Genomic DNA, 14,871 nt, shown 5'->3' with positions numbered 1-14,871 from the left:
ATCCTTTTTTCAAGTCATCTCTACACCCAACATGGGGCTCAAGCTCACTGCCCTGAGACCAAGAGTCCGATGCTCCGCTGAGCCAGCCAGGCTCTCTAGATGTATTTAAAAATGAATCTCGGGACACCTGGGTGGCTCAGTGACTGAGCGTCTTCCTTCAGCTCAGGTCATGATCCCACGGTCCTGGGATCGAGTCCCACATCAGGCTCCCTGCATGAAGCCTGCTTCTCTCTCTCTGCCTATGTCTCTGCCTCTCTCTGTGTGTCTCACGAATAAATAAATAAAATCTTAAGAAAGAAAAGGGAAAGGGAAAGGGAAAGGGAAAGGGAAAGGGAAAGGGAAAGGGAAAGGGAAAGGGAAAGGGAAAGGATCTCCTATGCTGAGTCAGGAGGCAGCCACAGTCCCAGCAGAGGGCGGATGGCCCCAACGAGAACCCAAACTCAGCCACCTGGCTCTCCAGCATTTCCAGTTTTGACTTGTTTCAGAGTTAGAAATCCATGAATGTTTTGCCACACCCTGAAGCTAGACATCAAAATTTTGGAATTTAGACTAAGACACTGTAATAGAGGAGCCTAGGGAAAAAGGAAGCTAGCTGTTAGGTGGAGGCAGCAAGGTTTTTTACAGCTGATTTTTGGAGTTAGGAGTTGTGTGTCGTGGGGTGTGAGTCGGTCAGGTGCCACTGTTCTGAGCAAGGACATCAGGGGACCTTCCTGGAAGGAGAATCCCACCCGCACTCCCTCTTCTCTCCATGTGCACAGTCCCCCCTGTGGGAGGAGGTGGGGACATTTCTGAGAAAGTGCAAGATGCCCCCAAGTATGAGGAACCTTTCGGGAAGTTGCAGTAGCCCATTCTGAGCCTGTCGGAAGGACACCAGACATCCAAAGGGACAAGTACTCAGGGCGGAGGGGCCATCTGGCCTGCTGCCCCAACTGAAGCTACAGTCTGGTGGCCGGCGGGGGCCGGTCCCAGCCCAGCACACAGCCTGGCACACCGCTTAGGCTCTGAAAACCACTGCTACGTGTATATGAACTGAACATGCTGGGCACTCAGAGCCCAAGGCTGGTGTTCACTACGACCAAGGCAGAGAGAAGGACTGGCAGAGAGGCCCGCCCAGCTCAGCCGGAGGGGGGAGCCGCGGGGGGGTGGGCGCACATCTCAACAGCTCTGCAGCTCAGCAGGCCCAGGTCTCGGCCCACCTCCTCTTCCTCTCCAGAAGAGGCGGGCCTGGCCCTCTGAACTAGAACCCTGGGTTCTTGGGTAACATGGAGGGCAATTTTGGGGAGAAGCAGGCCTGGAGCAGAACAGACTCACTGCTGTGCTGAGCTAGCAGGGCCCAGAGCCATTACAGGCAAAAGAAGAGATGAGCCCACATTTGTACTCCAAGCTGGGGGCCCCATCCCAGAGACTTGGGGACATTCCCTGACCTCATGGTCTTCACTTCTCCAAGCTGGCTGAGGATAGGAGGCTTTCCTCTTCCACCTGTTGTCTCTCTCCTCTCTCTCAAACCCGCACACACGCGCACACACACCCCTCCCAGGACATCTAAGGAGATTTAGTCAAAAACAAAGCAGTGCATTATGACTCTGGGCAGCTTGCTCTAACTCCTGAGCACATTCCCCTGGGAACGGGGCAGGGACGCCACGCACCTCCCCAGCCTTTCTCCCAAGGAAGCCCCAAGCCTCAGTGGGGATGCATCTATCTATAGCACTGGCAGCTGCAGAGCCTGAGCCCACACCAGGAATGTGGTCCCTCCCCTTCCACCCGAGGTGATGGGTGGCCAGCGGGGCGGGGGGGGGGGGGGGGGCCGCAGGGAGGCTCTCCCAACAATCTGGCTAGTCCTCACTTGTAAATCTCCTCTGCTTTCTCCTTGACCTTGGACTGATCTCCGTACTTCAGATCTTCACAGGCTTCCCAGAATCCCAGATTCTCTCCTGCACGGGGAGCAGGGGTCCACGCAGACAAAAGCCAGGCAGGAACCAAGGTGGGAGAAGAAAAGAGGAAAGAAGAGAGATGGGTCAGCAGAGGCAGATTCAGTCCCCATGCCCCAGGGAGCATCTCCCCTCTGCAGAACACGCCCAGGCCACGCTGCGAGGCTGGACAAAACACCCCTCGAGAGGAGGAGCCGAGTCTTGCTTCCAGAGCCTGGGAGAACATTGTTCACCTGCCATTGCCCCGCACGTGGTCTCTGAAATGAACCAGCCTGGCGCCCACCACGTTTGCAGCCACGCGGGCCTCTCCTGGGGTCAGAGGTCCTATCAACGCCCTAGGACTGTCCTGGAATGTGACTGTAGCAAACACTGCTTGAACAAGCTAGCATAGGATAGGCTTGTACCCACGTCCTGCTTGCTCCCCCACAGGCTTTCTTCATAAAGCCCCCGTTCACCTCGCTCATGCTCAGCAGCTGCACATGACTTCTGCTTCCTTTGTGTGTAGAGACCCCCGCTTTCACAGCCCCCCCGTGTGGCATATTCCAGCCAAAGGTCCTTACAGAGTGGCTGCTCCAGCAATGATGGACTCTCAGGGAAGGCCTGGCCACTGGGGGACCCAGAGGAGGCTCACCTGAGCCTCATAGACTCGGCTCCTCTGGGCCCGGAAGGAAAGCCAGTCTCCTCTCGAGCCTTCACTTCCCCACGGCACCCACAAGGAGTGCGAGTACTTGGGTCCAAGCAACCCAGGTGATCATCTGTGCCTAAGAAAATACAGATGATCACAGCAGTGGGGCAGCAAGTGGCTGTGTGTGCACATTACACATGGGTGTGCATGTGGGTAGGTGTGTGTTGTATGTGCGTGTGTGCACGTGCATGTGTGTAAATCACAGTATGCTGTGGGGTGGGGAAAGAGACAGGAGCTCCCCCTCCTCTCCATTCACACCATTCTCTGGAAAGTTCCCAGGTGCATCGGAATGGAAAAAGCGGCATAATTCTAAACTAGTTGATGTCTGTCCCATAACTATAGTGATCCTTCCTCTTCAACATGAATATCAGGGTGCTCTTAGGATTGAGATCACAGGCAGGAGTGGACAAGCCAGTGATGCTTTTAAGTGACAGCCAATCACTCTCACAACAAGTGCGATGGAGACCACCTTACTCATGGCAAAAAAAAAAAAAAAAAAAAAAGCAAATGCTTAAGGTTAAAATTAAATGAGCAATTATTTACCATAGCCAAAGGTGGAAGCAAAAATGTCCATCAGCAGATGAATGGATAGCCAAAACCATACAATGGGATGTGATTCAGCCTTACAAAGGAATAAAATTCTAACATAGGTTACAATAGGGATGACCCTTGAAGACATTAGTGAAATGAGTGAAATAAGCCCGTACAAAAGGACAAAAAAGAAGTATGATTCCTCTTACATGAGGTACCTAAAAATAGAGTAATTCATAGACACAGAAAGTAGAACAGTGGTCACCAGGAGCTGGGGGGGACAGCGAATGGGGAGCTAGTGTTTCACGGGGACAGAGTTTCAGTTGGAGAAAATAAACAGTTCTGGAGGTAGATGGTGGTGATGGGTACACAACAACGTGAATGTGCGGAATGCCACTGAACCATACATTTAAAAACGGTTAGAATGATAAATTTTATGTGATGAATATTTTATTACCATAAAAAATTAAGTGAGCACATGAAAAACGTGTGCATGAGTGTGCATAGCAGCATTATTCACAACAGCCCAAAGGGCCACCAAATGATGAATGGATAAACGAAAGGTGGCCTCTCCGTACTATGGAATATTATTTGGTCATAAAAAGGAATGAAGGGCCATTAAATGATGTAACAGGAATGAACCCTGAAAACACTATGTTGTGTGAAAGAAGACAAAAAGCCACATAAGGTATGATCCCATTTATATGAAATGTCCATAAGAGGCATATCCATGAAGATAGACAGGAAATTCGAGGTCACCTAAATGGTGAGGAAGGGGAAAGAAGGGAGGGGGCAGAGGAAGAGAGAGGAATGGGAATGGCTTTTAACGGGTTTGGGGTTTCTTTGTGAGGTGGTAAAAATGTCCTACAAATAAATAGTGATGACAGTTGTGCAACTTTGTGACTATACTAAAAACCACTGAACTGGGGACCTCCGGGTGGCTCAGTGTTTTGAGCGTCTGCCTTCAGCCCAGGGTGTGATCCTGGGGTCCTGGGATTGAGCCCCACATCGAGCTCCCTGCAGGCAGCCTACTTCTCCCTCTGCTATGTCTCTGCCTCTCTCTGTGTGTCTCGTAAATATATAAATAAAACCTTTTTAAAAAATAAATAAAAACCCACTGAACTGTACACTCTAAAAGGATGATGGCACGTGAATTACATGGTACGCGTATTTATGGTATGCGAAGTAGATCCCGATTTCTTAAAAACGTGATTTAAATGAGAAAACTCACGATTCATCTCCCCTGTTTACCCCTGAAGCCTCGGGAATCTCTTGAGGAGATCACCAGAAGTGCTATTTTAATAACACAAGGAAATCTTTTCAACAGATTCTCACTATTACCAAGTGAGGGTGGGAAAGCTCAGGGTGCAGTTTGCCATGCTGCCGCTAGATGGCACTCTATCCTCTTATTCGCCAGTTGCTTGGGGTGGCGGGGGGCAGCTAAAAGCACTTGCCTTTCCCATCATCTATTCTGGGTTTTATTTTATCACGGCAATTAGGCTTGATTAGAGAGAAGGATTGTCAGGAATCCATATTGTAATGTGCTGCATCAGACAGTCAAGCAGGCTAATGGCATGTCCCCTGGGATTAGTTTCAGGCGCAACCCCATAGACAAATGGGTCCTGGGAGCAAGTGGCTGAGAATGGAGGTTCAAATAGGATGCTCTGCAGGGTCAGGGATCCAGTAAGCAAATGAACGGATCCCATAAAAACACTTCTTTCAGCAAAGGCTGGAGAAGCCCAACTGAACGCTTGGCCTATTGAAATCGAACCTAATCTGACCTTTAATTTTCCCAGATGTTTTCTCAGGGGCAGTGTATTTAAGGAGTTGCAAGTGCCTCCCTGCCATGCTGAGCCACTTGGAGATGGAGTATAAAACAGGGCCCCGCCTGTCCCGCTCCTGATGCCCCAAAGGAAGCAAAGCGGAAGCTGAGATGGTGGTTCTCCAGCGCAGCCACATATTAGAATCACCTGGGGAGTTTTCAAACCTGCCGAGCTCCCACCCCAAACCAATAAAAAAGAGGCATCTGGAGATGGGATCTGGGTGGATGTGTTTTTAAAATACCCCCAGGTGACTCAAATGCTCAGCCTGGTCAGAGAAGCAGTGAGCTGAAGGAAACCAGGCTGCCAGACAGAGAAAATTTGCTTTTTGGCTTCCCTTCTGGCCGGGGGTTCCCTGAGGAGCTGTACTCAGCTGCAGGGGGTGCAGGACTCTTGGACTGGTGACCCCAGAATCAGCATGAGAAAGTGAGAAGAGCCAGAGGGGACAAAGCCCTCGAAGATGTGGGTAATGCTACGTGGATTTTGTCAGCAGATGCAGTACCCTGGCCCCACGCCATCCCCCAACTATGGGGCCTCTACTGAGAAATCCTCGAAACCCTATGCTTGACACTTGCAGGGGTGTTTCTAAAAGTAAAAATTGTATTTAAAAAAATCAAAGACCCACCACTGAATTCTTTCTTGAGAAAGTACTGAAAGCTCTGTCGGCCCTTGGGGTCTCGGATCAATTCGCTGAAGTTGAAAGCCCATCGTTCCACCCGCATCTTGGTTGGGACTTCCACCCTGCAAGGATGATGATTTATGAATGCACCAGACACTCAATGCAGGGGAGGGGCCCCCACCAAGCTCAGGAGTCCCACAGCCTGGGGCTCAACCCAATCCTCCCCCACCCCAATCCCTGCACAAATGAACAATCCAAGTAATCACTTGCTAGGAAAATGCAGCCTCAGGTAAGTCCCCTGGGCTCATCTGGAAAACTGGTACCCCGGAGGTGAGAAGGATGCCCACAGCAAACAGCCTCACACTCGGGCCCACTCCTTTCTACTTCAGGGCAAAGGAACACAGATGCCGCCTCCAAGGCCTATGGAGACTGGCCAGCGGAGGGTCGGTTGCCACATCAGACTAGAAGAGGATTCCAGAGCAGCACTGGTGATGGGTGTTCTGGCCACTGCCACCCTGCCCCATGTCCCTTCACCACGGGACTACATGGGCATCTAGTAGGAGCCAATGATTTGTCCTGTACCTGCCCTCAGGCCCCCAACCCCAGGCAGACCCTACTGTCACCGATACACCCTCTCCCAGGGCCTCCTCCAAGATACAAATCCCCCAGCACTTCCACATTTGGAAAGGTCTCGCTGCTCCCAGGTAGGACATTTGAGCACAGCTGGCTGAGGTCTAACATTCCAGAAAATGAGAAAAAGAGTTAGCTTTTCTCCTTTTCCTTATGAAATTCTCCAGAACCCAACAGAGCCCCTTGGAAACACAGGTTTCCAAGTCCACGACACCACACCTCCCACTAAGGTGGCAGCTAGAGCCGGGACCGGCTACAATTCATGCTCATGGGATCTAAAGGCGGCCAAGCAAGTTTGTGCCTTCTATAGCAACGTGAAAACAGTACAAATATTGTACTAACATGAAGAGCCACCAGTCTGTCACCGCCTGTGAGGCACTGTGTTTTACAAACATCGCTAGGTCTTTAAGCAATGACCTGTGAGCTGTCCATTGTCATCCCCATGTATTGCTGAGAAGACCAAGGCTCACATAAGAAGCAGACATGTGCTCATAATAACACAGACTGCTGGGTGCTATCCCTTGAGTTTCTGGTTCACAGGGGTCGGTGGGGCCCAGAATCTGCATTTCTAACAAGCTCCCTGATGATGCTGCAGCTACTGGTCCAGGGGCCATACTGGGAGCCAATGCTCTAAACCAGTGTTGTGAGTCCCGGCTATTCATTAAAGTCAATGCGAGCTTTTAAAAACCATTGGTGAGGATAAGAAGGGAGCCTGGGCCAAATAAGAGGCTTTGGGGGTGAGGGCTGGATGTTGATTTTTGTTTGTTTGTTGTTTTTAAGCCTCCCAGGTGATTTGAATACGGCTTGAAGATCTAAACCATTCAGAACAAGGCTTCCTCTGTTCAGTGGGGCCTCCATTTGGCATCACCCCTCTAGAACCCTCTGATGGATGGCTCCTACACAATACATCACCCCTGTTCTTTTCCCCAGCACATCTCTGCTTCAAGCTTCAATACCGTATTCTCCATTTCATTTAAAATTCAGCAGCTAACCGCGTCTCCATCCCAAGCTCTCCCAAGAAAACCCTTTCTCTGGCCAGGCAGCCCTGTCTTCTCCTCCAGAGAGAGCTGAATAATGCACATCCTTGCACACAAGGCGATTCCGGTCACTTCTCTTCCCTGACACACTGGGAACTGGAACACCCTAATAACTAGAGCTCCCAGCGTGGGAGGGAGGCCTCTCCGGAAGGTGGCTCTAGAATCTTGGGCCCTGCAGGTGACACTAGTAGACCCCACACTCACATGAGCACCCTCCTTAACCCATCAGCTGCCCTCAGCAGGCCAGGAGGTGGAAGGATTCCCCAAGCTAAGGGGAAGCTCTGCTTGTTCACCTGGCTGGATCTGTGCTACCTGCATGTTCCTTGTGCCTTACGTGGTAATGACCTTGGTGGGGACCTGAACTGTGGTATTCACCTGATGGTCTCAATCCTTCGCATCACCCCACCTGTCTTACCCACGCTGACCAGCCACTTCCTTCCTCCCCTCCTGCCCTATCTTTCCCTCTGATGTGACTATTACACCTTCTCTTCTTCCTTCATCAGCTTATGCTTCTCCTTCTGCATTTCTACCTTTTTGCCTCCTACAAACAACAGGCTTACATAGGCCCAGTCAGGAGCCACGATTCTTTATAATCCACAAACAGAGCAAAGGAGTGAGTGGTATAATTGCCAAGGCAGGTGTAGGGCCCTGGCCTCCAGGAACTTATTTTTTTCTCTAATTAGATATCAAAACTGCAAAGCCATAAAGATGATCGTTTTCTGTTCAAAAACAATATATTACTAGTAGAGAGTTACCAGCTGACCCAGAATTTCTACCGCTAGGTACATGCCTAAGAGAAATGAAAACATACGTCCACACAAAAATCTGTACACAAATGTTCGCAGCAGCATTGTTCATAATAGCTAAAGGACAGAGACGATGTCCACCAACTGATGAATGGATCTTAAAAAAAAAAGTGTATCTCCTTACAGTGACTATCACTCACACATTTATAAGGATGGAGTACTAATACACTGCACCATACAGATAAACTCTGAAAGCATTATTTTCAGTAAAAAAATAAATAAATAAATAAAAGCTAATCACAAAAGACCACATAGTTTATCATTCCATTTATGTGAAATGTCCAAACTCATCAAATGCACAGAAACAGAACGTAGTTTTATGGTTGCCTAGGGCTGAAGGGGTTTTGGGGAAGTGAAGGGGGTTCTTATTTGGGTGATGAAAATGTTTTAAAATTAACTGTGGTAATCGTGGCACGACTCCAGGAATATAGTAGAAACCACCGAATTGCACACTTTCAATTGGATGAATTGTATGGCACTTGAATTATAACTCAAAAGGCTATTTTAAAAACACACACACACACACACAAAACACCAATATATCAAATACATACAATTTAGCGTTTAAGTCCCAGAACTGGGTGTCATCTGTTATCCAAGGATTGCTAGGGAGGCAGCCTGACATGATGGCGTCATTGGACAAAAACTGCTCGCTGTATTTGACAATCCTGAAAAGCAAATGGAAAATGATTTCCTAGAAGTTCAACACCCAAGAGGCGAAATCAATACTCAGGTTGATTGACCAGCCTGTCCTCCTGTCTCTTTATCGATTTAGTTGCATACTTATTGCTGCCTTCTTAGAAACATGCTCTAATAGCCTTCGGGATTGGCAGGTATTTGACAGGATCTGTCCCTGATCTACTCATGAGATGACACATCGTCTTCCCGTCCAATCCCTTTGCAGTTTCTCTACTGTACTGATGTCATTAAAACAAGGCCTCTTGATATTTTATCATGAGTCTTCAAAGTTCAAAGCCGGTCAGTTTGCATGTGTTCAAACCAGTGTCCTAGTGGTGCCATCTTGGAAGCATGAGGTTGCCATGGTCTCTCTGAGATTCTGTTGCCACATCACGTTCCCCACTTGGTCAGGATGATGCCTAAATTTGGGAACCTAGATTCATCACTCAAAGCCTATGGTCTCACTGAGGTGTGAATCCCACATTCACAAATATGAGCAAGAGCTAATTTCTTCTATGTGAGTTAGACCTGCCTAGGCAGCACATTCCTGGGGCACGGGCAGTGTGGAAAAGCCTGCTGTGCCTCTGGCCCTTGGGTGGGGGGACTGCACCCACGGTATACACATGAGACACCTGCTCTGCCATCTGCCCACAGCCAGGAGATTTTGATAGAACAGAACCCATGCCCTGGAGATATCCCAGAACATTAGGTTTACAGTTCTGTGCAAAACTCAGGCCCCTTGGCTTCATTTCTCCCAAGACCCTCTCAATTCTCAGCAAGGCCTTTAGAGTGGGGCAACAGAAGGGAAGAAAAAAGAAAACTGGCCGACAAGTCCTAACACCAGTGATGTTAAATCCTCATAATGAGTCCCTAAAACAAACAGAAATTGGAGAGTGGGTGTCAGAAGTATCCAACAACCTTTGTATCTCCTTCCATGTGCTTTCTGTTTGGTTTCGTTAAAGTGGGTTTCTGGTACATCACAGTAGAGGGTTTTTACTTTCTCCTAAAACAATGATGATTGTTACGACCCAAAGTGAGTGACTATTGAGTAAACCGGTACACTCTCATCTGTGACGGATGGAGCTCAGCAGCTGCAGACAGGAGCTGTGGAAATCTGCGGGTGGGGTCAGGGCACATTTTCTCAGGCAGGTGGTATGTATACAAAGCAGGGATTTGGGAAGATGTAAGAAGATATGTGAAGGATTTGTTCGTTTTTTTCTATAAGAGCCTGACCCCTCGCCACATTGGAAGAAAGGCACTGGACAAAATACAACATCTTCCATCTTGATTGGTACCACTGCTTGGGTCTCGCAAAATCAAAATCAATCATTAGCCATGTTGTGCCTCTCCAGAAAGAAGTCAAGTCCATTTTCATGTATGCAGGAAAATCTTTGAGTTAGCAAGGTGGTCCTAAACCCTCTGGGGGGCACTACACCCTTTTGTATCTCCCCAATAATGTCCTCTGGGGGACTGGCTCAAGGTCCCCTTCTGGATGTTCCATAAGTCAAATGTAAATTTCTGATTTATCCTAAGTAGATTTTTTTTTCGTAAGTAGATTTTAAATCAGAAATTAACAACGGACATTTAAGTAGACATTGAACCAGTAAACATAACTCACATATCTCTAATAAATTTGAGTGGGTAGCGACAGGAATACAGGCTAGTGTGGATCCCCCAGAGGGTCCAGTCTATGAACTTTCAATTCTGCCCACCTTCTTCATCCACACAGTAGTGGCTTCCAAGAACAATAAGTCTTGTACAAAACCTGACCCAACCCTAACTTTGGCTAACCCAAGATGAGCCCTGGACACACGAAGACTGAGAGTTAGGAACGTAATCCTGAGAAGACCGGTTTTGTCCCTCAGAGTTCCTTAGGATAGGTCAGCTCATGACCGCTCAAGTTCTCCTTAAAGCAGAAAGTTCTCCTCTTGCCCACCTCGTGCTCCAACCTCAGCAAGACCAACAAATTAGGGACCTACCCTCCAAGGGACACAGAAGACTTCACCGTGGACCTCATTAAGGCCTGTTGGTAATACATGATCTGGAAGAGACACAGTGGTTAGAGGATGCCCAATTTCCCCACCCTTGAGTGTCACTAGCACTGGCACTCACACATGGCCCCCAGAACCAGAAGCCACTTATCTGCCCTTCCATCCCCTTAAGCCACTCATGGTGGTACTAACAGGGCAGAGACCCACAGTAGAGGGGTGACCCCAAACTCTAAATTAGGAGCCTCCACAGCCCATCATGTATCAGTTCAGGAAGAGGTACCAATTGGAAAAACAAAAGGTTCTAAGGAGCATTAAATCGAGACGTGGGGATGGATGCTTGGCTTTTCCCTCAGATGCCTCTGGCTGACACAGCAGGTCTAACCTCAATAGCCAACACCTTCAAGAGCTCTGTCTTGCACCCTGGACACAAAATTTGCCAAAATAAGCAGTATGCCTCTTCAGAGAGATTCTAAACTTGCCCCATAATTGTGGGAGGAGGGGCTGGGGTGGGCAAGCAGACCCTGTGGCATCTACCCCACATCCCTCAGATCTGGGCTCTTCTGATGGTGTTTCATATCCTGAGCCTCAGCACTGATCCATTTAGATCTTACAAAAGATGCTTTGTCATTCTGCGCCGTTCATTAATCCAGAAATAATTGTTTGAACATTACACGTGGTTTTTCATTTCACTACTGAGGGCAGAGCATAAAGCCAAAGTACATATAATTTGTTAGAGGACTGAAAATCAAACTTCCCTGGGACTGGGAAACTAATTACCTCTTTTCTGACAGCAGTGATTGTTTGTTTCTGTAAAACAAAGAAGCAAAAACCATTAAACAGATGCCATTAATTCATTATGGTTCAAATACCCATTTGAGAAATAAAAATCCTTGCCCATGAAAAAAATGGTTTCACCTTTTCTTACTTAAAAGACAGGATTTCCCCATGACCACTGCCTTCACCCTGTTCTAGACAACCACTGGAGAATTAGTTCGACCAAGGCTCTGATGAGGGAACGCATATGATTTACTACTATAACTGCACGCTGTTCTCCCAAAAGCCAAGATGAATTCAAGACTATGTTTGGGATTGGTCCCAATCTACCACAGTGCCTACCCTAAATGGAATGAGACATAAATATGGGGAAACAAGTATGCAGTTGGAATGTTTGTTTCTTTTCTCCCAGGAGAGATCCATTCCTCAGGCATTCATAACAACTTGACCAATACAAGTGTTGGGGGGAGAAGGCAACCACATTGCCAAATATAAAGCACACGATTGAAAAACTTGAGACCTGCAACCACTGAAAGCTAAGTCCCAGAGTGGAGCTGTTTTGATGTAGATCATATCAGGTGGGCCCCATCCTCTTGTTGAAGCAGCCAAAGCAGATTCGTGCCTGGAGTGAGCTGTAGGGCATCCTCTCTCTGGATTTTTTTGCGATATAGCAGAGAAAAGCTGGCTCCCAAGAGAGACTCCATGTATAGGCTCTTAGAACCTCCTAGATACCACTCAGACCTGCCTCCTCCTAAATCCCTCTATAATCAGACATGCGTCCTTAGCATCACTTCTCTGCTTCATGCAACTCCTGGAAGTTGGGCACAGCTGGTGATGCCAGTCTTGGTTTTTTCAGGTTTGGTTGTGTCCAGGGGCTACTTGGTGCTGACTGTTACACTTTAAATTGATCATCTTCGTTCCTGGCTTCCAGAATCCAAGCAGCTTAACACAACCAGATCTTCGCTGGGAATAGAATCAGAAGCCCGAGGAGGACACGATTTCCCTTAGCCAGTTAGCAAAGTTAAGTATTGGCCTATGAGCCCACTGACAAGGAATAGAGGAGGGTCTAATCTGGAATGTCACATACGTATCTCTCCTTTCTAATCCATGCAGGGTTTCATTTTGCTTTATTAGATTGCTTTTATGTAATTGCTTTTCACAGGAAATCCTTTTTCCTGGGTGGGGGAGTAGGGAAAGTTATCTCAGAAAACTAAAAGGCGGGTCTCTCTGTTTTGGATTCACACACACCCTGACTTCTTCCTGCATAGCCCTTACCACAGCTGTGATTAAATATTTGTGTCATTTTGTTTCATATATGTATCACCCACCAGCCACCACTAAAAGCAGGGCCACCATGCCTGCCTCTAGCATAATTTCTGGTGCAGAGTAGATGCTCAAAAAAAAAAAAAAAATCAGATAAATGACAGCTGCCATGTGCTTGGAGGCCTAGAAAAATGGAGATTAGTCTAAGCTTAGTAGAATTGAACTTTTTCCACCTAAAAAGTTGAAGACACTACCACAATGATCCATATTTTGGATTATCTGTTCCCATTATCTTTTAACACAAGACACTGTTTTAGAAGACACATTTCAGGAAAAAAAGGACCCAGGGGCCAGAGTGGCTTTGCACTCAAATCTAATACATTCAGACTCTCTTGTTAGAATGTGCTAAAGTGGATTAAGAATCCTATCTACTGGTCTTCCCCCTCTGTTCAAAGCAGAAGCCGTGTTATTCTGTATGTTGGCAAATTAAACACCAATAAAAAATAAATTTATTATTAAAAAAAAAAAGCAGAAGCCGGATCTTTGCCTAGAATAGTAATCACTTAACAGTGCAAAGCAATTTACACCTCTCCGACGCCTTACAAAGTTTAAGGGAGGGAGGTTTTATATTCTGATTTTCAGCTGAGGATACTGAGCTGCTGAGATGTTACAGGCGACTTTCTCAATACCTCCTGGCCAATAACGGGTTTAGCCAGGATTTAAACCTAGATCTTCCCTTCACAAAGCTGAGGAGTGATCCATGAGACTCAGAAAACAGCCTACTCTTCACCAGTTTCCTCTTGACCTTGAAGCCACGGGGGCTGCACCACAGAATGACTCTGTCCAGCAATTTCATTAAAAATTAAAACAAAAGGACAGCTAAAGCCCTGATCGCGAGATGAAACAGAAAGACAGGAAACTCTTTAATCAACACTAATGACAGGAAAACAAACTCCCAGCTCTCAGAGAAACAAGATCTGGGGCACAGTGACTCTGATAATACTGTTTTATATATTTGACAGTTGTTGAAGAGAATAGATCTTAGATGCCATCACCACATACTCAAAAAGAAAAAAAATCAATTATGTGACGGGATGGACGTGTTACCCAACCTTATTGTGGTAATCATTTTGCAATATATATAGTTTTAATCATCGCATCGTACCCCTTAAATTTATAGATGTTGTATGTCAACAATAAAGCTAAGGAAGAAAAAAACACTAATGATGGTAAAGATCACAATCATACCAGGCCTGTGTTCAACCGCCAGAGTCATAAACAAGGGCCTGGGACACAAGATCAAACCTCCTGAGAGCAGGGGGCTCCTGAGAAGATCAACAGAGATTAAATGAGCCAGATTCTCAGACTGCCTGATGTTCTCTGGGCTCCGTGGGGAGCTGGCCCTGCAAGTCAACCATAATAACATACACACACTCCCATCTCTCCTCTACCTGGCATGGCCTGCCTTTTAGCTCTAATATGTTTCTGGGGCCATTATCTCATTATTTCATATTTTAATTCACTTCATTTGATTGCATTACCCCGTTAGGGCTTCTGCATTGGTGGTGCGGTTCACTGACTGTTCTCTGATTCCTGCGATTACCAGCCACCCTCTGGGAGTCAAAGGAGTGGGTCTGGTTGAGTCAGAGGCTTCCCTGCCCTTACCTTGGATTTCCCACATGCATTTTACTGGTTATTTCTAGCTTTAAAAATAGCTTTCCATGGAATCAGCTTCCTCTAGATGGACATACAGGGTTATCTCTGTCCTGTTAAGGGAGTATGGACATTGGGATGGTGCAGAAGAGGGTCTTGGACTTTTCTAGAAGACAGAGAGAGAATGTGATTGGGGAAGGGAGGTAAGGCTTAGGAAAGAGCATGGACTTTCAGACTGGGACCCAGGTCAAATTCCTGGTTCTGTCACTTATCAGCTATCTGACTCTCGATGAGTTTTGCAAATTTTCAAAGCCTCTTTCCTTATTTGTAAAAGGCGATAGCAAAGGGGGAGGGCATTAAATGAGATAACACATAGAGGTGACTAGCATAGAGCAAGGGCTCAACCTACAGTGGCTACTGAGTAGGGTTCACACACTATTGCTGAGAGTAGGTACA

At 47.2% G+C, this 14,871-nt stretch overlaps 1 protein-coding gene across 2 annotated transcripts in view; it reads right to left on the bottom strand.

Annotated features, from left to right (window-relative positions):
- Positions 1-14,871, bottom strand: part of RGS9 (regulator of G protein signaling 9) — a 69,018-nt gene that overhangs the window by 17,745 nt on the left and 36,402 nt on the right. For both annotated transcript variants that reach the window (XM_038546791.1, XM_038546792.1), the window contains exons 10-14: positions 11,503-11,532; positions 10,714-10,775; positions 8,611-8,724; positions 5,590-5,705; positions 1,844-1,931 (exon numbers count right to left, since the gene is read on the bottom strand). In XM_038546791.1, coding sequence (XP_038402719.1) covers positions 1,844-1,931; positions 5,590-5,705; positions 8,611-8,724; positions 10,714-10,775; positions 11,503-11,532 — 410 coding nt within the window. The remainder of the gene's footprint in view (positions 1-1,843; positions 1,932-5,589; positions 5,706-8,610; positions 8,725-10,713; positions 10,776-11,502; positions 11,533-14,871) is intronic.

The sequence above is a fragment of the Canis lupus genome, chromosome 9, assembly GCF_011100685.1.
Source record: "Canis lupus familiaris isolate Mischka breed German Shepherd chromosome 9, alternate assembly UU_Cfam_GSD_1.0, whole genome shotgun sequence".
Classification (NCBI taxonomy): Eukaryota; Metazoa; Chordata; class Mammalia; order Carnivora; family Canidae; genus Canis; species Canis lupus.
Note: the sequence above shows the minus strand (reverse complement) of the source record. Positions and strands in the feature narration are given on the sequence as shown.